The following is a 24,162-nucleotide window of genomic DNA, read 5'->3' as shown; positions in this document are numbered from 1 at the left end:
TAGAAACCAACAGAAAACAAGGAAAAGGTGCACCTCGGGAACAGACTAAAACAGAAAAACTACCAAACCCAAATCATGCCATGACCCGGGTGACGGATCATGACCGTCACACCTGGATGGAGTCTTGTCTGGGTTTTGTCTCGTTTCAGGTTGTCCTGTCACTTCCTGTTTTATTTTGAAATACTTACTCTCCCTCTCGTTTCAGATCACTTGCTCTTCCTCCTGTGTCACTGGTCTGATGTCTTTCCTGATTGCCTGATTGTGCCCACCTGTGTCACCCTCCCTCATGTGTATAAATGTCTCATCCTGTGCCAGAGTGTCTCGTATCTTCTTGTGCGTACCTCCACAGTTTTGTCTACAGCCATTGCCACGTTTTTGTGTACCTTTTTGATCCACGGGAGATTCTTGGTTTGTAAAGTTTTGTCAGGTAAGATTAGCTTCCTAGCATCGCCTTTTGTTGTATTTGGTAGTTTATGTTCTAAGCACCTTTTTTCCCGCGTTTTGAGTTATTATTTTTGTTAGATTAGTGGTCATGTTAGATATGTTTTGATAGCCGGTTTTGTTTCTCCCGTTTTGGACCCCTTCCCTTGTCGGAATAAATATCTGTTTCGGAAATCCTGCATCTTTGTCCAGAGTCCTATTCGGGTCGTGACAAATATAAGGTTGTGAATCCTCCTTTGTCCAAAAAATAGTCGTCTTCGTTGTTTGTTAACAAGTCTGCCGTAGTTAGAACACACTCATGTTTGTTTCCGGAAGTAGGAACACACATTTTGTCAGAAGTTGGAAGCGTGTTGCTATGGAAACGGAAATAGGTGTGTCAAGGACTTAGTTCCGGCAATGATTAAAATGACCAAAATAGGGAAATTTTGTACATATTGTTATGAAGGTGTCTGTTACTACATTATATATATACTTGCAGTGTGTATATAAAACATATTACATATTGTTATGAAGGTGTCTGTTACTACATTATATATATATACTTGCAGTGTGTATATTGTACATATTACATATTGTTATGAAGGTGTCTGTTACTACATTATATATATACTTGCAGTGTGTATATAAAATATATTACATATTGTTCTGAAGGTGTTTGTTACTACATTATATATATACTTGCAGTGTGTATATAAAATATATTACATATTGTTATGAAGGTGTCTGTTACTACATTATATATATGTGAACAGCTCCACTAATGGACATTGGAGTGTTACTTTCAAAGGCAAAATTAAAGTATTGCTAGAAACATAATTTTATATGGGACTTTATTGTGTTATATGTATAGTACATGTTCCAAAAAGAAAAAAAAGCATAAAACACAGTATATTTAAATATACCTAATGTAAAAAAGGTAATAAATATTAAAAATAATCTAGTTTGGTTACGCCATCATGAGCGCAACACAAGGTTGTAAACGTTTCAACTACAATTCTAAATAAGATGTCAAAAGCAAACTCAAATCAAATACACACAGCTTAAAGATTGATCATTACCTATTTATGATGATTTATCAAAATATAAAAGAAATATACCTCAATAGAATGCTCATGATGGTTACACTAAAAAGTAACGCTAAGAATCGTGTTTTTCCAAGTTTTTGGGTCATTTTTATGCTGTTTCCAAGCATCTCCTTTTTTATTATCGTTGATTTTAAATGGTCAAACTAATGCATATTGTATATGCATGTCCTAGTAAACAGAAAAAAAAGTCATATTTTGATTGTTACATTTTGATGTACATTTGTGCAGGTGAGTGCGAATGTACCCATTACCAGAGCTGTACACATATACTTGCAGTGTGTATATTGTACACATTACATATTGTTATGAAGGTGTCTTTTACTACATTATATATATATATATATATATATATATATATATATATATATATATATATATATATATTTGCAGTGTGTATATTGTACATATTGCATATTGTTATGAACGTGTCTGTTACTACATTATATATATACTTGCAGTGTGTAAATACAGTTGTGGTCAAAAGTTGACATACACTTATAAAGAACATAATGTCATGGCTGTCATGAGTTTCCAATAATTTCTACAACTCTTATTTTTTTGTGATAGAGTGATTGGAGCACATACTTGTTGTTCACAAAAAAACATTCATGAAGTTTGGTTCTTTTATGAATTTATTATGAAAATGTGAGCAAATCTGCAGGGTCTAAAGTATACATGTCCCTTGGCAAGTTTCACTGCAATAAGGCGCTTTTGGTAGCCATCCACAAGCTTTTGGTTGAATTTTTGACGACTCCTCTTGACAAAATTGGTGCAGTTCAGCTAAATGTGTTGGTTTTCTGACATGGACTTGTTTCTTCAGCATTGTCCACACGTTTAAGTCAGGACTTTTTCTAAAACCTTCATTCTAGCCTGATTTAGCCATTCCTTTACCACTTTTGAGGTGTGTTTGGGGTCATTGTCCTGTTGGAACACCCAACTGCGCCCAAGACCCAACCTCCGTGCTCATAATTTTAGGTTGTCCTGAAGAATTTGGAGGTGATCCTCCCTTTTCATTGTCCGATTTACTCTCTGTAAAGCACCAGTTCCATTGGCAGCAAAACAGGCCCAGAGCATAATACTACCACCACCATGCTTGGCGGTAGGAATGGTGTTCCTGGGATTAAAGGCCTCACCTTTTTCTCCTCCAAACATATTGCTGGGTATTGTGGCCAAACAGCAACATTTTTGTTTCATCTGACATCACATGGACAAAGATAAGACCTTCTGGAGGAAAGTTCTGTGGTCAGAAGAAAAAAAATAAATCCAAAAAATAGTGCAGTTCCTCTGTAACAGTCCTCTCCCGACCCAATTAGGGACCAGTGCAAAAAAAGTACTAATGGAGGCATTTCAGTCAACACACCTGCTGGCGAACTCAGCTGTTGTTGTTTCTGTCTTGCAGAGAACCGTCTCATCTTGGACGCCTTCGCCAAGGAATGCAGTCGAGTCCTCAGCCTCCTCAACAACGGGCGGCTGCTGCAACCCTCGCCGTCGTCCGCGTCCTCGGCCAACATCAAGCTGGAGGACGTGTCCGTGGGCCGCCGTTGCAAGTCCAAGCCTGAGGAGCGCTCCTCCGCCTCCTCCTCTTCCTCCTCTCCCTCCACCGAGCCAGAAGACGAGGCCCAGCAAAGCCAACAGACCGCCGTCCTCAGCATCTTCACAGACTCGCTGCACAACTATCTGCTCTCGGGGCAGCAACAGCAAGCCCGTCTGGTTGTGGTCCAGGACGAGGACCAGCAGTGCCACTCTGCGGAGCCCGTCTCTCCCTCCAGACGCGCCCTGGGCGGGTGGGGCGGCTCGCCGACGCCCTCCGACTCGTACGGACACCCTTCGTCCACGCTGCCCGAGGAGGACGAGGAGGAGGAGGAGGAGAGCTGCTGCCCGCGTTGTCTGGAGCTGGAGCAGGAGGTGCTGTCGCTGCAGCAGGAGAACGAGGAGCTTCGCAACAAGCTGGAGAATGTCCCAGGTGCGTCCGTCCGATGAATGGCCTCGTGTTACTCATAGGCGCCGATCCCGTGGGTGCTTTGGACCCACGAGCCCGAGTACCCACGAGGGATTGATGGCAACTTTCAATCTTTAAAATATTTTTTTAATAATCAACCTTGTTGTTGTTAATTTTGTGGCGAGTTTGGTCCGTTTTACATAATATATAAGTCACAATCCATATAGTCTATAAATGTGTCCTGGGCATGACGTTAAAGTGCATCCGGCAGTGGAGGCTCCTCTATGGGGTCTTGGGGCACTAGGAGGTTAACCCCTTTACTACTGTTACCCCAGGTGGCCCTTGGCAAAGGCCTAGTACCTGACTGCCCCCTAGCCAGGGATACGGTGAAGACCTCAACGGCGAAGCAGGCGGAAGACGGTAGATTTAAGAACTACCACAACGGTTGCGATGGCGGAAGAAGGCTGCAGCAGAAAAGGGTCCCCCAGTTGTCTTGGACTCCATGCCACTGGACCCTGACCCGGATCTGTCAAGGATAGTGTGGTGACTGTCTGTGCACCAGTCTCCCCACGTTAAACTAAGTTACACACAGGCATCCTCCATAAAGGGATACCCCCCTACCAAGAGGATCGTCATACTCGTTCGAGTGACCGCCAACGATGAGTCTATAAATAACAAAGTCTAACCAAGACTTCATTGTGCCCGATTATGGTCTAATAACACAATAATCTTGACTTTCGACACACTAAAACAGTGCGACTGAAGGGCATACTTACTCAACAGCCATACAGGTCACACTAAGGGTGGCCGTATGAACAACGCCAACACTGTCATAAACATGTGCCATATAGTGAAACCACACTAAACAACAACGACAAACACATTTTGGAATAATATTTGCACCGCAACACAACATAAACACTACAGAGTAAATTCCCAGAATTCCCTGCTGCACCAACTCTTCCGGGACGCTACAATATAAACAAACGCCATTGGTGGATCTACACCTAACATCCTCTGTAATGATACCACGGACAATAGCGTATCTAGTCGATCATCGGCGGTCACTCGAACGAGTATGACGATCCTCCTGGTAGGGGTGTATCCCTTTATGGAGGATGCCTGTGCGTGACTTTGTTTGACGTGGGGAGACTGGTGCACAGACAGTCACCACACCATCCTTGACAGATCCGGGTCAGGGTCCAGTGGCATGGAGTCCAAGACGACTAGGGACCCTTTTCTGCTGCAGCCTTCTTCCGCCATCGCAGCCGTTGTGGTAGTTCTTAAATCTACCGTCTTCCGCCTGCTTCGCCGTTGAGGTCTTCACCGTATCCCTGGCTAGGGGGCAGTCAGGTACTAGGCCTTTGCCAAGGGCCACCTGGGGTAACAGTAGTAAAAGGGTTAACCTCCTAGTGCCCCAAGACCCCTTAGAGGAGCCTCCACTGCCGGGTGCACTTTAACGTCATGCCCAGGACCGATAGATCTAGTCGATACTACTATGATTACATCGATATTTTTTAACATCAAAAAATCTTCTTTCTTTTTTTAAAATGTATATTATGTTTATAAACTCAGCAAATATGTCACTGGACACATGAGGACTTTGAATATGACCAATGTATGATCCTGTAACGACTTGGTATCGGATTGATACCTAAATTTATAGTATCATCCAAAACTAATGTAAAGTATCAAACAACAGAAGAATAAGTGATTATTACATTTTAACAGAAGTGTAGATAGAACATGTTAAAAGAGAAAGTAAGCAGATATTAACAGTAAATGAACAAGTAGATTAATAATTCATTTTCTACCACTTGTCTTTAATAATGTTGACAAAATAATAGAATGATAAATGACACAATATGTTACTGCATATGTCAGCAGACTAATTAGGAGTCTTTGTTTGTTTACTTAATACTAAAAGACAAGTTGTCTTGTATGTTCACTATTTTATTTAAGGACTAAATTGCAATAAGAAACATATGTTTAATGTACCCTAAGATTCTATTGTTAAAATAAAGCCAATAATGACATTTTTTGTGGTCCCCTTTATTTAGAAAAGTACCACAATACTTTTGGTACAGGTACCAAAATATTGGTATTGGGACAACACTAATACACACACACACACACCGAGCACCCACTGGCAGAAATGTAGATCGGCGCCTATGCTGTACGTTATTGTTTCTTCTCTCACCGACTTCCATTTGAACACAGTTCCCTGTCAAGACGTCCTCGACTACTTCAAGAATGTTCTGGACTTTCACAACCAGCTCGTGCCGCCGATACCAGAAGAGGCGCTCACAGAGGTAGGAACAGTTGAAAGCCTGAAAACATAGTGCACATGTTGTCCTTTGAAAATAAATCCCTCAATCTGACTTTGCAGGAAGAAGAACAGCAGACAGTGTTTGAGGTTGGTGGTTCTACTCCAATGTTATCCTTAGATGAAGACGAGTGAAAACAAGTCCAGTATCTAATCCATAAAGTTACATTGGTATCGCTTCATGTCTTCCATCGTAGACCAGGTATCAGCCAGACAATAAATAGGGATCCTTCTGGGGTTGTACAGTATACCGGTATTAATATAGTACCGCGATACTAATGAATCATATTCGATACTATACCGCCTCTGAAAAGTACCGGTCTGCCACCCCCCCACAAGTAGATTAATAATTCATTTTCTTCCGCTTGTCCTTAATGTTAACAAAATAATAGAATGGAAAATGACAAAATATGTTACTGCATATGTCAGCAGCTAAATTAGGAGCCTTTGTTTGTTTACTTACTACTAAAAGACAAGTTGTCTTGTATGTTCACTATTTTATTTAAGGACAAACTTGCAATAAGAAACATATGTCTAATGTACCCTAAGATTTTTTGTTAAAATAAAGACAATAATGCAATTTTTTGTGGTCCCCTTTATTTAGAAAAAGATTCGAAAAGTACCAAAAAGTATTGAAATCATTTTGGTGCCGGTACCAACTAGGTTGCACAATATAAATGATATACATTTGGCTGACAATAGAGTTTTTAATATTAAAAATGCATGTTATTGACACATTCTAGCTGTGTCTGCAAATTTGACAGCGATGTAGCGTTCTAGCTAGTGACTAACGTCCCTCCACAGTGCAAAGACACTTCTAAGTCACCAATCCTCACCTCCATGGCGACAAATAGGAGGAGGATAAGCTAACCGCAAGCTCGAGCTCTAAATATTTTTTTAGTATCAACTGTTTTTGTCATTTTTGTAATTGTTTACGAACTCAGGAAATAAGTTCCTGGACACAGGAGGGCTTTAAGGGCTTAAAAACCCCAAAGGATTTAAATCAGAGCCAATACTAGGAAGTAATTAGAATATTTAATTGATATTGTCACATAGCCATCCTGTGTTTTGTCTGACTACAACTATGATCACACAATCATTCACTGATCAAGTATCAGTGTCAGCATTGATACTGCACCTAACTACTTGGTATTAGATTGATACCCACATTTGTATCGCCTAATGTGAAGTAACCAAACAAGAGAAGGATAAGTGATTATTACATTTTAACAGAAGTGTAGATAGAACATGTTACAACAGACAGTAAGATATTAACAGTAAACTAGATGAGGCAATTCCCGGAAAAAAATGCGTGTGAATGCTCCAATGCTGAAGTTGAACTGAAATCCTGGAATGTATTTATAATTGTTGAAGTAGAGCACACAATTCCCAAACAGGCTGAATATTTTGAAGTTGGAACAGTTTGAATCAGATAAAAAATGTGGGAGTTGTGGAACTTTGAAGAATGTCCCATTGATTTCAATGGAAATTTCCCCAAAATTTAGGAAGTTCGGGAAAAGTGGGAATTTTTTTGAAAATGGTAAAAAAAAACTTGAATGGTCTGAATGAGTTGAAATGGTTGGTGTTGGAATTTTTCAAATCGGTCGAGAAATGTTGAAGTTGAGAAATGGTATTACGGAATTCCTGGAATTTCGGTAAAACCGGGAATTTTTCCAGTTCAAAAAACAACATAGTTTTTTGTCCTAATTCAGAGTTGAATGTTTTGACGATGGAACGGTTGAAATGTGTTGAAAAATGTGTAAGGAGTAGTCGCCAGGGTGGGAATAAGGCTTTGGAAAACCAGGAATTCTGGAAAATCCTGGATTTTTTTTAACTGGGAAAAAGGCAGTTTAAATTTCCAGGATGGTGGAATGTGTTGAAGGTGGAATGGTTTGACTAGGTTGAAAAATGTGGAAATGGTGCAAGTTTGAAAATGGCCAATTCATTTTGAATGGGAAAAATGTCCCGGAAATCTGGGAATTTTTGGAATTTTAAAAAAAAATTCCCGAATAGGCTGAACAGTTTGAAGTTGGAACGGTTGAAATGCGTTGAAAGATGTGGAAGGAGTAGTCGCTAGAAAAAAGGGTGGAAATAGGGCTTTGGAAAAGCAGGAATTCTGGAAAATCCTGGAATTTTTTTGAACTTGGAAAAAAGGCAGTTTCAATTTCCAGGATGGTGGAATGTGTTGATGGTGGATAGGTTTGAATAGGTTGCAAGATGTGGAAATGCTGCAAGTTTGAAAATGGCCAATTCATTTTGAATCGGAAAAATGTCCCAGAAATCTGGGAATTTTTGGAATTTGTCAATAAAAAAAGCCAGCGATTCCCGAATAGGCTGAACAGTTTGAAGTTGGAACGGTTGAAATGCGTTGAAAGATGTGGAAGGAGTAGTCGCCAGAAAAAAGGATGGAAATAGGGCTTTGGAAAAGCAGGAATTCTGGAAAATCCTGGAATTTTTCATGACTTGGAAAAAAAAGCAGTTCAAATTTCCAGGATGGTGGAATGTGTTCAAGGTGGAATGGTTTAACTAGGTAGAAAAATGTGGAAATGGTGCAAGTTTGAAAATGGCCAATTAATTTTGAATGGGAAAAATGTGCCGGAAATCTAGGAATTTTTGGAATTTGTCCAAAAAAAAAAAAAGCCTGCGATTCCCAAATAGGCTGAACAGTTTGAAGTTGGAACGGTTGAAATGGGTTGAAAAATGTGGAAGGAGTTTTCGCCAGAAAAAAAGGGTGGAAATAGGGCTTTGGAAAAGCAGGAATTCTGGAAAATCCTGGAATTTTTTGGAACTTGGAAAAAAGTCAGTTTAAATTTCCAGGATGGTGGAATGTGTTCAAGGTGGAATGGTTTGAATAGGTTGCAAAATGTGGAAATGGTGCAAGTTTGAAAATGGCCGATTAATTTTGAATGGGAAAAATGTCCTGGAATTCTGGGAAAAATGGGAATTTTTGGAATTTGTCAAAAAAAAAAAGCCCGCGATTCCAGAAGAGGCTGAACAGTTTGAAGTTGGAACGGTTGAAATGTGTTGAAAGATGTGGAAGGAGTAGTCGCCAGAAAAAAGGGTGGAAATAGGGCTTTGGAAAAGCAGGAATTCTGGAACATCCTGGAATTTTTTTTTAACATGGAAAAGGGGAAGATTACATTTACAGAATGGTGGAATATGTTGAAGGGGGAATAGTTTGAATCGGTTGAAAAATTTGGAAATGGTGGAAATTTGAAAAATGGCCAATTCATTTCAAATGGGAAAAATGTCCTGAAAAACCTGGAATTCTATGAAATCTGGGAATTTTTTGAATTTGTCAAGGGAAAGCCCGCGATTCCCGAATAGGCTGAACAGTTTGAAGTTGGAATGGTTTGAATCGGGTGAAAAACGTGGAAGGTAGAGCACGCTAAAATCTGGAGGAGAAGAAGTTGAATAAATGGATGAATTTTGGTGTATAAAACCATATGTGTGAATGCTTTGCAGCATTCACACAATTAGTAGGTAGATTAAAAATAGTGAAGAGAAAATAATACAACCGGAAATGAAGTAATGTTTTCGCATATATCTGCAGCCAAACTCGTAAACTGTCATTAACTTTTTCAACTGTGTTGCTAAGTAACGAACAGACAGACAGACTACCAATCAAAGTATAAATAGAATTTAGAAATTTGATTTATTTAATATCACCTTATATATATAATGTAGTAACATTCATAATAACATGTAATATTTACATATTTTGCTCATTTCAAGCATACGGCGGCATAATATTACAACGTTCGCTTTCCCTTCAACAACAACAACACTACTAATCATGGCAGACTTCATGAGAGACAACAAAAACAACTTTGGGACAAAGTAATTTTGAAACTTCTATTTTTGAGCCTGAATATAAGGAGGATGATGTACAAGTTTTAGAATCTAGAGTGCTAAACAGATGCAGTTTGAGTGAAACACTAAGCATCATGTAGCAGTATTGCTAAGTGCTAAACAAGATATACAAATGATCAACATAATAAAACAATCACTTACTGTACAATGCCTGCTCTCACTGGGATGTTTATATCTTCCCCTTTACATGAAGAGTTAATCATGATCCCCTTTTTCGTGTCTTTCTCGCCATATCCGGGCCTAAGTTGGATGTCAAAGTTGACCAACTTGTGGGTTTATGTCCACAATCTTCTACTATGCATGTACGAGGCATGTTTTATAATCTGGAATTAACTTTCACCAACTCGGAGGCGATGCATCAGCTCAATATGTCGATACAGCTGCATAAGCTATTTAGCTCTCGGTGATCACAGCGTCACTAAAAATTGTTTGTCTTCGTTAGCGCTTATGATAACAATATTACTAATACTTCTGGTTATATTGTTGTTAGAACGGTCATGCCAGCAACTTTAGGTTCCAGGTTCGATCCCCGCTTTTGCCATCCTAGTCACAGCTGTTGTGTCGTTGGGCAAGACACTTTACCCACCTGCTCCCAGTGCCACCCACACTGGTGTAAATGGAACTTAGATCATGGGTGTTAAAGCGTTTGAGAAAAGCGCTATGTAAATATAATTCATTTCACTACTCTGTTAATATTCAGGTCACGACATGTGAATATAGCATTGTTGGCACTTCGTGGAAGTCTTTTTAGAGAGCTTTATGTGTGCAATGGTGTAAAAATAGAAATAGAAATCAGTTGCATTGTTAGCCACCTCATATTTGCCATATTTTATGACTTAGAATGCATTAAAAAAAAGAAAAACGTGTTCTTGTCTTACATAATGTCATGACTTGATCTTGGGTGTTTGCTTTTCCGGGATGCAACGGAAAGTTGGCACGGGCGAGACGGGAATGAAGGTACATGATTTATTTAATATATCAAAAAAAAGTGCAAACGAAAAGCGCGCACAGTGGCGGAGAATAAACTATGAAACCAAAAGACTATAGCAAAAAAGTACAAACGAAAAACACGCACAATGGCGTAGAACAAACTATGAAACCAAAAAGACTATAAACATGGAACAAAAACTTACTTGGCTTGGACAAAAATAGTTGCATGAAGAATGGATATGGAAAGAATGGACAGAGCATAAATGTGGTGAGGTCGTCAGCAAGACAAACTGAAAAACACTGAACTTAAATACTACAGACATGATTAACGAAAACAGGTGCGTGACTCAAGACGTGAAACAGGTGCGTGACATGACAGGTGAAAACTAATGGGTTGCTATGGTGACAATCAAGAGTGCACAATGAGTCCAAACGTGGAACAGGTGAAACTAATGGGGTAATCATGGAAACAAGACAAGGGAGTGAAAAGACAGAAACTAAAGAGTCCTATAACTAAACAAAACATGACTTAAAACAAAACATGATGACACAGACATGACACATAAGGATTGTGAATGATAAGTACAATTCCCCCAAAAAGTGCAGTTCTCCTTTAAGTCGAAGTGAGTTTTTCGGTCTGGTGGTTAGTCCTCGTACTGTTAGCATTTTGCTATGCATCCCTAATAATAAATTCTTCAAGTGCAGACTTTAAACATGCTCTCAATCATGTGTCATTAGCCTCCGTAAAAAAGCATGCAAATGTTTCTACTTCAATAACACAAAGCAAATAAATGTATACCGGATTTTCCGGACCATAGGGCGCACCGGATTATAAGGCGCAATGGTCTATTTTTGATCTTTTCTCATATATAAGGCGCACTGGATTATAGGGCGCATTAAAGGAGCCATATTATTATTATTATATTTTTCTAAATGTAAAAGATTTCCTTGTGGTCTACATAACATGTGATGGTGGTTCTTTGGTCAAAATGTTGCATAGATGATGTTTTACAGATCATCTTCAAGCCGCTTTCTGACAGTCGCTTCCGGATGCGCCGTTTTGTGGGCGGTCTTATTTACGTGGCTCACCTTCGGCAGCGTCTTCTCCCCGTCATCTTTGTTGTAGCGGTGTAGAGTGCAAGGACGGGAGTGGAAGAAGTGTCAAAAGATGGAGTTAACTGTTTTAATGACATTCAGACTTTACTTCAATCAATAACGCAGCAGCATCTCCTCATCCGGAAACAACACCGGAAATGTGTCCCGTGAAAAACCGTCCAACCGGAACTCTAATAACTAAAGTTCCTCGGGTGAATAATGTAAACTCACTACACCGGTATGTTTTAGTGCTTTCATGGCGAGTTTATTGACAGATATAAGAACTTTATATTAGAAATGGCAACAGCGGAGGATAACAAGAAGATAGAGAAAAAGAAGAAGCTGTGTCGGCACGGACTACAAAGGCGGACGCGCACAATTTTTCAGGACTTATGCAGATCCCAAATACAGATCAGCAGGTACCAGGAGGTAGGAAAAGTTGCTTTAGCATAATATTGCGAAACAAAACGCCAGATAATAACCATGATAATACTCGTATGTTGAAGCACAGTACAATCCATCAAGCGGTGAGGCTTTATAGCTTACCAAAGTCGTACTAAAACATTTTGATAGATTTTTCAGCGCCGTGTGAAATGTTCTATATTTTCAATGGAACATTTCCAATGTTGGTGTTTACTTGAGACCCATTATAGTGCGGGCTACATTTATCTTTTATGTTTGACTGCCATCTACTGGTCACACTTATCATCTCACCATGTACCAAATAAAATAGCTTCAAGGTGGGTAAGCTCAACCAAACATATTCCTTACAATAGGCGCACCGGGTTATAAGGCACACTGTCGAGTTTTGAGAAAAAAAAGGGATTTTAAGTGCGCCTTATAGTCCGGAAAATATGGTACTTTTTAGGCAAAAAAAAACAACCAAAACATATATGCGTATTATTGGACAGCTCAATGCAACCAATTCAGATTTAACATCTGCTAGTCCAAAAAATAAAGGTTGGTTAGCCTCAAAAATCAATAGGATTCCTTCTTGGACTACAGAAGTCCTTCCACTAGAGCAGACCTGGGCAAATTAAGGCCCGGGGGCCACATGCGGCCCGTTGAGCTTTTCAATCTGGCCCGCCGGACATTCCCAAATAATTGTTTTAGATCTTTAAGATGGAAAGTGTAGCTGCCATTATGATGTGTAGTGATGCTTTCTAATGACCGTAAGTCTTCAACTATACAAAGTATTTCAATGCTTGGAATCTGCGTTTATGGATGATATACCAGTTACTATGGTAATCTGAGTAATCTAATTAGTTGCTAAGTAATCTAATTAGTTGCTATGGTCATCTAATTAGTTGCTATGGTCATTTAATGAGTTACTATGGTCATCTAATTAGTTACTATGGTAATCTAATGAGTTACTATGGTAATCTACGTCACAGCAGCTCAGACGAGGCAGCAGGCAGTGTGGGTGGGAAGCGTTTCCACAGACGCGGAAGGAGATTTTCACAACAAAGTTCTAAAGCCTAGTGATATATAGAATAGAATATACTGTATTTTTCGGAGTATAAGTCGCACCGGAGTATAAGTCGCACCTGCCGAAAATGCATAATAAAGAAGGAAAAAAAACCCATATATAAATCGCACTGGAGCCCGGCCAAACTATGAAAAAAACTGTGACTTATAGTCCGAAAAATACGGTAATAGAATAGAAAGTACTTTATTGATCCCTGGGGGAAATTCAGCAAATATCAGATATGTCAGATTTTAGGTGGGTTTATTTTGTACCCTTCGCGTTCATATTTCACTGTTTGTTGCATTTTTAATTATTTATTTTATTTATTTAGCCTTTATTTAACCAGGTAAAAATCCCATTGAGATCAAAGATCTCTTTTCCAAGGGAGACCTGGCTAAGAGGGCAACAGCAAGGTTACATTAAAAACAGTAAACAACACATAAAACATCACATTTACAACATTAAAACTTGCGCACAGACACAGACAAGGTAGACTACAGTCCTTTCACAGAAGCTTTAAACTCATTTAATGTAGCAAGGGTTAGAAGTTTAATATTCGATTGTAGGTTATTACAAGCCTTCGGTGCTGAAAACCTAAATGCTTTCTTGCCCAGTTCAGTTCTTACTTTGGGGACGACAAATTGCAGAACATTCATTGAACGAAGATTGTGACTTCCTTGTTTCTTTGTTAAAAGACAAGACAGATAAGATGGAATGATACACAGAATGGTTTCGTAGATTTTTGTTGCGTTTCACTTGATTGTAAAATATGTCGATCGAAAGGGGGTGTGACGTTCATATGTTGTCAATATTCAGTGTTTTATCGTTCAGAGGAACATTTAAAATTCCATTACGTTTTTTAAGGCGGTCTGTCATATCGTTTTTAGCATTCAATCAGATATTATTGTGAGGTTTTGTATTAGTGTTCCTAAAAATAGATATACCGGCACCCAGACACATTTTCTTTCTCTAAATTTGGCTCCCCGAGTCAAAATAATTGCCCAGGCCTGCACTAGAGCTACACTCGGCCTGGTACTTTTCCCTAATTCTTCCATTTTTAATTTTCCTGAGGGAACTCTCCTGAAGGAATCAATGAAGTACTATCTATTTATCTATCTATAACCCTAATGCAAGTTGTCGCTTGCATTAAAAGCACAATCTTATTGAGACGGTAAGTGTGGTCCATGGATGAAGGGTCACCTGTGCAGCAAAACGTTACAGATGCCTCCTCCCTGCAGGGAAGCAAGCAGCTGCTGGAGAACTACCCGCTCTTCATCAGCAGCAAGCAGTGGGACGAGGCCGTCAACTCTTCCAAGAAGGACGGCAGGCGGCTGCTGCGCTACTTGATCCGCTACGTCTTCACCACCGACGAGCTCAAGTTCTCCTGCGGCCTGGGCAAGAGGAAGCGCTCGGTCCACCTGAGGGAGTCGGGCCAGGAGAGGCGGCCGCTCAACCCCGTCAAAGTCAGCTGCCTCAGAGGTACCCGTAGGCTCTTCTGTTTGTCGAGACCTTTCAGGTCTGAGCATTTTTCAAAACACTTCCATCATTTCCGCTCAGTCTTGACTGGTTATTGGATTATAGGGCTGTGAATCTTTGGGCACCAAAAGGTTCGAATCGATTCTTGGGGGTAACGATTCAATTCCGAATCGATTCTCAATCCAAATGATTCTCCATTCAAAACTATGCTCGATTCGAAATCAATACTTTTTTAATAGCAATGGGTTCTACTTGTTACGGTACAGGGGAAGAATCAATCAATCAATCAATGTTTATTTATATAGCCCTAAATCACAAGTGTCTCAAAGGGATGCACAAGCCACATCAGGGCAAGGAAAAACTCAACCCAGTGGGATGACAATGAGAAACCTTGGAGAGGACCGCAGATGTGGGGGACAATGCAATGGACGTCGAGTGGATCTAGCATAATATTGTAAAAGTCCAGTCCATAGTGGATCTAACATAATAGTGAGAGTCCAGTCCATAGTGGGGCCAGCAGGAGACCATCCCGAGCGGAGACAGGTCAGCAGCGCAGAGATGTCCCCGACCGATGCACATTCATCCATGGCCAGACAGCAGGGATGTTGTTTTAGCTCTGTACCGTATTTTTCGGACTATAAGTCGCAGTTTTTTACATAGTTTATGAAAGTTGCATAATGTTTTTTTCCTTCTTTATTATGCATTTTTGGCAGGTGCGACTTATACTCCGAAAAATATATTTATTAATATATATATAATAAGAAATTAAGTGTGTAAACTAACCCAAAATGTGTATGGTGTGACTATGTGTAGCGATTAACTGAGGAGTAATACCAGGAGTGTTGAGCGAGAGGCGGAAGTCCAAGAGGGGCAAGGCAGGCTCGAAGGTTCAGAGACAGGCAGGAAGTCGGGGGCAATAGTGAGGCGTCAGAAGTCCGTGTCCAGGCGGGAGGTCGAGATCCAAGAGGCAGGGAACCAGAGGGAATGCGGAGAGACGAGACACACAGCTCGTGACGCGGGAACGAAGGAATGCTGCTGGAAGGCGACAAGGGGACACGAGACGAATGAACACGGAGGGGGAGAAAACAGAGAGAGAGGGTGTATAGAGCTAGACGAGTCGGCTTACTGTACTGAACAGGTCGCTACGTTCTGGCCCGGAACGCAGGTTTGCACTGGCTTAAGAAGCCCCGGAAGCTCATCAGCGACAGGTGTGTAGATTCCTGATGGAAAGCAGCTGTCTGCTGCAGCCGGAGTGGCGCACGCAGGAACGCTCTTGGAGGTGCGCCCAGCGCAAATGAATGCACACTGGGCCGTGACACTACTTCCATGATTAACTACATTCCTCCATAAGATAGAATAACAGCTCTGATACATTTCCATATCACTTGAAAGAAAATTGGTTTTGTTTAATAACACCTAAACATTTAATAAATTGGCTGGACAGGACAGATTTTGGGCTAAAAAAATATTTTTAATCGATATTTGATTTTTTTAAATTGATTAGGAATCGTTATAAATATGAATCGCAATTAATTTGAAAATCGACCCTATTGGACAACAGTATAAATGTCTAAAAATTTGCAAAAAATGTGTAATATAATATGTGATGAGGTGGTGACTTGTCCAGGCTGTACCCCGCCTTGTGTCCAAATGCAGCTGGGATAGGCTCCAGCACCCCCGACAGGGACAGGCGGTAGAAAATGGATGGATGGATGCTTTTGTATAATAAAATTTTACCTAAACATTTAATAAAGTGGCTGGACAGGACAGATTTTGGGAATTTGTTTTAATCGATTAAGAATCGTTACAAATAATCGCGATTCATTCGAAAATCGACCCTATTGGAAGAGCACACAGGTCGGTAAGCTAAACCAGAAATATTCTGTACATTAGGCGCACCGGGTTATAAGGCACACTGTCGAGTTTTGAGAAGAAAAAAGGGATTTAAGGTGCGCCTTATAGTCCGGAAAATACGGTAAGTAAATGCTGTGCTTGCGATCTCAAGAAAGTGCGCATCATGGTCACTGATCTGCGTTACCATCTGTCACACCTGATTATTTAAATGTATTATGAAAACACCCCGCAAGGCCAGGTTGCTTATTGAAATTAAACTTGTTCTGTCGGGCCAAATTGAAGATGTCGGCGCGGGTCAGGGCTCGGACACCCCTGCTATAGGCATAATATGATTAGAATATTACAACTAGAAATATCCGATAATATCGGACTGCCGATATTATCGGCCGATAAATGCTTTAAAATGCAATGTCGGAAATTGTCGGTATCTGTTTCAAAAAGTCAAATTTATGACTTTTTAAAACGCCGCTGTACGGAGTGGTACACGGACGTAGGGAGAAGTACAGAGCAGTTGCATCTCCCAGTCATACTTGCCAACCCTCCCGATTTTCCCGGAAGACTCCCGAATTTCAGTGCCCCCCCCCCCGAAAATCTCCCGGGGCAACCATTCTCCCAAATTCCTCCTGATTTCCACCCAGACAACAATATTGGGGGCGTGCCTTAAAGGCACTGCCTTTGCGTGCCGGCCCAATCACAAAATATCTACGGCTTTTCACACACACAAGTGAATAAAATTCATACTTGGTCAACAGCCATACAGGTCACACTGAGGTTGGCCGTATAAACAACTTTAACGCTGTTACAAATATGCGCCACACTGTGAACCCACACCCAACAAGAATGACAAACACATTTCGGGAGAACATCCGCACCGTAACACAACATAAACACAACAGAACAAATACCCAGAACCCCTTGCAGAACCCCGCCCACCTCAACCTCCTCATGCTCTGTCAGGGAGAGCATGTCCCAAATTCCAAGGTGCTGTTTTGAGGCATGTTAAAAAAATAATAATGCCATGTTGGCATTTTTTTCCATAACGTCAGTTGATTTATTTTTGGAAAACCTTGTTACATTGTTTAATGCATCCAGCGGGGCATCACAACAACATTAGGCATAATAATGTGTTAATTCCACGACTGTATATATCAGTATCGGTTGATATCGGAATCGGTAATTAAGAGTTGGACAATATCGGATATCGGCAAAAAAGACATTGTCGGACATCTCTAATTACAACTATAAGTAATATTTCAATAAAAATCCACAGTAGAAGTGACCAATCTGGTCTTCTTGATCATCAACCTAGCCCGCCAGTTTTCTTGCATATTCTCCAATAATAAGATCACTTTCTGTAAAACTGCATGGTTTGACTGTGTCAAGAAGCCTTTCTTTGGGATTCCGACCTGCAGGCCACACATTGAGAGCCATGCATTGCAAAAGGGTTCGATTTTCTTTATGGAGCGTGTGGTTCATGTGTCAACTTCAGATCACTCCGAGACAAGGGCGGTATAGCTCGGTTGGTAGAGTGGCCGTGCCAGCGACTTGAGGGTTCCAGGTTCAATCCCCGCTTCCGCCATCCTAGTCACTGCCGTTGTGTCCTTGGGCAAGACACTTTACCCACCTGCTCCCAGTGCCACCTACACTGGTTTAAATGTAACTTAGATAATGGGTTTCACTATGTAAAAGTGCTTTGAGTCACTAGAGAAAAACGCTATATAAATATGATTCACTTCACTTCACAAATATTCGACAGACGCAAATAAACGTTATGTTTCCCCGCCAGAGTTCATCCGGATGCACTGCGCCTCCAACCCAGACTGGTGGATGCCCTCGGAGGAGCAGATCAACAAAGTTTTCAGCGACGCCGTCGGACACGCTCGGCAGGGCCGCGCCGTGGGCACCTTCCTGGGCGGCGGCGGCGGCATCTACATGGACAGCTTCGACGGACAGCTGTCGCAGGACGAGCTGTATTTAAAAGGCTGTCACAACGGCCAGCTGGACTGAAGTCTTCTATAAAGTTCAAGTTAAAGTACCACTGATAGTCACACACACACACACACTAGGTGTGGTGAAATTATTCTCTGCATTTGACCCATCGCCTTGTTCCACCCCCTGGGAGGTGAGGGGAGCAGTGAGCAGCAGCGGTGGCCGTGCCCTGGAATCATTTTTGGTGATTTAACCCCCAATTCCAACCCTTGATGCTGAGTGCCAAGCAGGGAGGTAATGGGTCCCATTTTTATAGTCTTTGGTATGACTCGTAAAAACCGCATACCTGCTCCACTTACACCAAGACTGGGCGACCTTTTTCCAGTGTGTGAACAAAATGCTCTTTCCAACAATTCTCTGGGGTTTTCTTTGTAGAATTGCATGGCGGGTCAAGAGCAGTGGACCCTTGTGCCGCAGAGGTCAAACATTCCAACTGAGGTTATCTATCCGCCTCGTTTTGTCAATTTTGTAGCTGAAAATCACTGGGGAAAAAAAATCTTCAAAACCAGGTTAGACTCTTAAAGGGATTTTGCGCCACGTTTAAGTCTTCCGTTGTTTTACTTCATTTAGGACTATTTTACACATTTCTGCTTCATCAAGCCTTTCCATTACACATTTTGGGTTTTTTCTCCAACAAGTAATGTTTTCAGCACCTTTTAAATGAGAAGTACCGTATTTTTCGGACTATAAGTCACAGTTTTTTTTCATAGTTTGGCCGGGGGTGCGACTTATACTCAGGAGCGACTTATGCGTGTAATTATTAACACATTAGCGTAAAATATCAAATAATATTGTTTATCTCATTCACGTAAGAGACTAGACGTATAAGATTTCATGGGATTTAGCGATTAGGAGTGACAGATTGTTTGGTAAACGTATAGCATGTTCTATATGTTATAGTTATTTGAATGACTCTAACCATAATATGTTACGTTAACATACCAGGCACGTTCTCAGTTGGTTATTTATGCCTCATATAACGTACACTTATTCAGCCTGTTGTTCACTATTCTTTATTTATTTTAAATTGCCTTTCAAATGTCTATTCTTGGTGTTGGCTTTTATCAAATACATTTCCCCAAAAAATGCGACTTATACTCCAGTGCGACTTACTGTATAAATGTTTTTTCCCTTCTTTATTATGCATTTTCGGCCGGAGCGACTTATGCTCCGAAAAATACGGTATTTTTTGGTCACCTGTGCACTTTTGCATAACTCATATGTCCTGTTTTTTGTCAGGTGACGCGTCCTCTTTGGCCCACTTTGGCTCCAAAGAGTGACGAGCTGGCTGCTGTGCTGTCTGGTGCAGTTTCAACCAAAGCTTTTTGACATCCTGCAGAAGGTCAACGATGTCTCCTAAATTTGTTTTAGGTATTTCATTCTTTTTTTCCCCTATCGGGCTGCCGCCATTCAACAATGCCTTAAATTCGACCTAATCAGCATTATTCTATGTAGGTTATCACAACTGTAGCACAGCACAGCATCTTGATGTGCACTTTCCTCCTATTACAAAAACCCAAAACCAGTGAAGTTGGCACGTTGTTTAATTCGTAGATAAAAACAGAATACACTGATTTGCAAATCCTTTTCAACTTATATTCAATTGAATAGACTGCAAAGACAAGATATTTAATGTTCGAACTGAGAAACTTTTTTTTTTTTTTGCAAATAATCATTAACTTAGTATTTAATGGCAGCTACACATTGCAAAAAAGTTGGCACTGGGGCATTATTACCACTGTGTTACATGGCCTTTCCTTTTAACAACACTCAATAAACATTTGGGAACTGAGGAGACACATTTTTGAAGCTTTCCAGGTGGAATTCTTTCCCATTCTTGCTTGATGTACAGCTTAAGTTGTTCAACAGTCCGGGGTCTCTGTTGTGGTATTTTAGGCTTCATATTGCGCCACATGTTTTCAATGGAAGACAGGTCTGGACTACATGCAGGCCAGTCTAGTACCCGCACTCTTTTACTACGAACCCACGCTGTTGTAACACCTGGCTTGGCATTGTTTTGCTGAAATAAGCAGGGGCGTCCATGATAACGTTGCTTGGATGGCCATATATGTTGCTCCAAGACCTGTATATACCTTTCAGCATTAATGGTGCCTTCACAGATGTGTAAGTTACCCATGTCTTGGGCACTAATACACCCCCATACCATTACAGATGCTGGCTTTTCAACTTTGCGCCTATAACAATCCGGATGGTTGTTTTCCGGAAGACACAACGTCCACAGTTTTCAAAAACAATTTGAAATGTGCACTCGTCAGACCACAGAACACTTTTCCACTTTGCATCAGTGCATCTTAGATGAGCTCGGGCACAGCGAAGCCGACGGCGTTTCTGGGTGTTGTTGATAAATGGCTTTGGCTTTGCATAGTACAGTTTTAACTTGCACTTAAAGATGTAGCGACGAACTGTAGTTACTGACAGTGGTTTTCTGAAGTGTTCCTGAGCCCATGTGGTGATATCCTTTACACACTGATGTCGCTTTTTGATGCAGTACCGCCCTACGTGCAGTGATTTCTCCAGAACCTTTTGATGATATTACAGACCGTAGATGGTGAAATCCCTAAATTCCTTGCAATAGCTGGTTGAGAAATGTTGTTCTTAAACTGTTGGACAATTTGCTCACGCATTTGTTGACAAAGTGGTGACCCTCGCCCCATCCTTGTTTGTGAATGACTGAGCATTTCATGGAAGCTGCTTTTATACCCAATCATGGCACCCACCTGTTCCCAATTAGCCTGTTTACCTGTGGGATGTTCCAAATAAGTGTTTGATGAGCATTCCTCAACTTTTTCAGTCGTTTTTGCCACTTGTGCCAGCTTTTTTGAAACATGTTGCAGGCATCAAATTCCAAATGAGCTAATATGTGCAAAAAATAACAAAGTTTTCCAGTTGGAACATTAAATATCTTGTCTTTGCAGTCTATTCAATTGAATATAAGTTGAAAAGGATTAGTAAATCATTGTATTCTGTTTTTATTTACCATTTACACAACGTGCCAACTTCACTGGTTTTGGGTTTTGTATTTAGGAGACTTTCATTTTCAAGTCATTATATTTGATCGGTGCCATCTGAATGTACCATTTGTCCTCGTTGTACTTACTGTTATATAAATCTATGTGCGAGTGTTCCAATTGTTTTCTAATTTAAAAAAAAAAAAGTAGAAAAGTGCCACTGGAACCTTAAAAAATGTTGCATTATGTTGTTGTGCTCTTAATGTGAATATTTAACTGTATCTCTCCCGTATCCTTTGAAATGGCTCTTATCGACACTGTGAAAAGAAACTAGATTTGATTTTTTTTTTATGAAATCAGTTTCACTTTATGTTTTATAATCAATAAAGTTGTCAAGCAGCAAAGCTGTCAATCGTCTATCGATAGAAGTTTCTAACTTGCGGCTAACGAGCTCGTTGATTTACTTAGGTAGCTCTTTATTGTCATTGCACAAGTACAACCAAACTTTGTTTTCAGCACAAACCCGTTCAAGATTAGACAAACAAACAGTGTACAGGGTTACAGAACAGGAATGCCACAAGGCGCCCCGTAAAAGATGGGAAAAAGGTAAACGCTGGGGGAGGATTAGTAAAAAAATACAATCTAGACTGGGCTCTTTAGGAGACCCAGTCTGGAGTGGGGGAAAAAAACCTCCATAGCAAAGCACATATACATATTACAACATCCATCTCAAGACTTGCAACAGAGGGGAGGGAGTGGGGGCTACGGTGGCTGGCTGCAGCTCTTCAGGCGCTGCCCAGCTGTCCATCACCCCTCAGGGATTCGCGTCAAGGGCGTTGGATGGGGTGTGGGGTACTGTTACTGTTTATTTCTGTCTCTTGGGTGAACTTTCATAATCCTAACTTTTTTTTGGTTTACCGAGCTATCCTTCTGCATTAAAATCGGTAATTCTCAAATCACTATCAGAAAACTCTAGACCAGGGGTGTCAAACTCAAATACAGAGTGGGCCAAAATTTAAAACTGAACAAAGCCGCGGGCCAAGGTTGAACAAATTAACCTTTTAATAGGGACCCAAACAAGTTTTGCATTGAATATTGAACAAGCAAGGCTTATATAACTTTATAGTGACATGCAAAATCAAGTTTCAAATAATAATAATTAAAAAATATCAATAGCATATCAAATAAAATTTAAATAAAAATTGAATGCCTCTTTTCTATTTGCAGCCTTCTGAGGTAAATATCAAAATAAACTTTTTCCACAGGCTAATAATAAATTTGAAAATAAAATAACAATAATGAATGAATCAAACATTCAAGCCTTGAAGTAGTAAGAGAAAGTGCATGAATAAAACGTTAATTATTGCTCAGTTTGCTACACTGATGTGCTTTAACACAATATGGAACAAGCAACGCTTATATAACTTAATAGTGCAACATCAACTTTCAAAAAACAAACGAAAAAACATCAATGGTATATAAATACAATTTAAATAAAAATGTAATGCCTCTTGTCTATTTGCAGCCTTATGGGGTAAATATCAACATTAATTTTTTCCACAGGCTAATAAATTTGAAAATAAAATAACAATGAATAAACCAACCATTCAGGACTTTAAACTGTTCAGTTTGCGACACACTAATCTAATCTGATGTGCCCAAGCCAGATACCTGCCATCTTTTCTGGGATGCTAGTTCATTAATGTTTGGTTGTAGCGGGGGGTGTACAGTATATTGTAGCGTCCCGGAAGAGTTAGTGCTGCAAGGGGTTCTGGGTATTTGTTCTGTTGTGTTTATGTTGTGTTATGGTGCGGATGTTCTCCCGAAATGTGTTTGCTATTCTTGTTTGATGTGGGTTCACAGTGTGGCGCATATTTGTAACAGTGTTAAAGTTGTTTATGCGGCCACCCTCAGTGTGACCTGTATGGCTGTTGATCAAGTATGCCTTGCATTCACTTATGTGTGTGTAGAAGCCGCATATATCATGTGACTGGGCCGGCACGCTGTTTGTATGGAGGAAAAGCAGACGTGACGTCAGGTTGTAGAAGATGCTAAAGGCAGTGCCTTTAAGGCACGCAACTATTCGGTTGTCCGGGTGGAAATCGGGAGAAATTCGGGAGAATGGTTGCCTCAGGAGACATTCGAGAAAGGCACTAAAAATCGGGAGGGTTGGTAAGTATGAGTATTAGCGGTGAATGCGGTGTTACAGCGGCACCGCCGCTGTATACTACCGGCGGGCCAGCTCTAATGTTAATTTGATATTGCCTCAAGGGCCAAATAAAATTGCACGGCGGGCCAAATTTGGCCCGCGGGCCAGAGCTTGATACCATGCACTAGACTCCCCAAGTACCACCATAATGACCAACATTCAAATACAGTAGCGTCATAGGCCTAAGTATTTTTTGAAAACGAGGCAGAGGTTTTATTATATATATATATATATATATATATATATATATATATATATATATATATATATATATATATATATATATATATACAGGTAAAAGCCAGTATATTAGAATATTTTGAAAAACTTGATTTATTTCAGTAATTGCATTCAAAAGGTGTAACTTGTACATTATATTTATTCATTGCACACAGACTGATGCATTCAAATGTTTATTTCATTTAATTTTGATGATTTTAAGTGGCAACAAATGAAAATCCAAAATTCCGTGTGTCACAAAATTAGAATATTACTTAAGGCTAATACA

General features: G+C 40.3%; 1 protein-coding gene across 1 annotated transcript in view; it reads left to right on the top strand.

The window, feature by feature from the left end:
• The window catches only part of LOC133617047 (BEN domain-containing protein 4), a 38,192-nt gene extending 16,351 nt beyond the window's left edge, over positions 1 to 21,841 (top strand). The window contains exons 2-6 of the mRNA XM_061976739.2: positions 2,926 to 3,489; positions 5,686 to 5,777; positions 5,855 to 5,881; positions 14,396 to 14,636; positions 18,274 to 21,841. Coding sequence (XP_061832723.1) covers positions 2,926 to 3,489; positions 5,686 to 5,777; positions 5,855 to 5,881; positions 14,396 to 14,636; positions 18,274 to 18,494 — 1,145 coding nt within the window. The 3' untranslated portion in view covers positions 18,495 to 21,841. The remainder of the gene's footprint in view (positions 1 to 2,925; positions 3,490 to 5,685; positions 5,778 to 5,854; positions 5,882 to 14,395; positions 14,637 to 18,273) is intronic.
• The last annotated feature ends 2,321 nt before the right edge of the window (positions 21,842 to 24,162 follow it).

The sequence above is a fragment of the Nerophis lumbriciformis genome, linkage group LG16 (genome assembly GCF_033978685.3).
Source record: "Nerophis lumbriciformis linkage group LG16, RoL_Nlum_v2.1, whole genome shotgun sequence".
NCBI classification, from domain to species: Eukaryota; Metazoa; Chordata; class Actinopteri; order Syngnathiformes; family Syngnathidae; genus Nerophis; species Nerophis lumbriciformis.
Note: the sequence above shows the minus strand (reverse complement) of the source record. Positions and strands in the feature narration are given on the sequence as shown.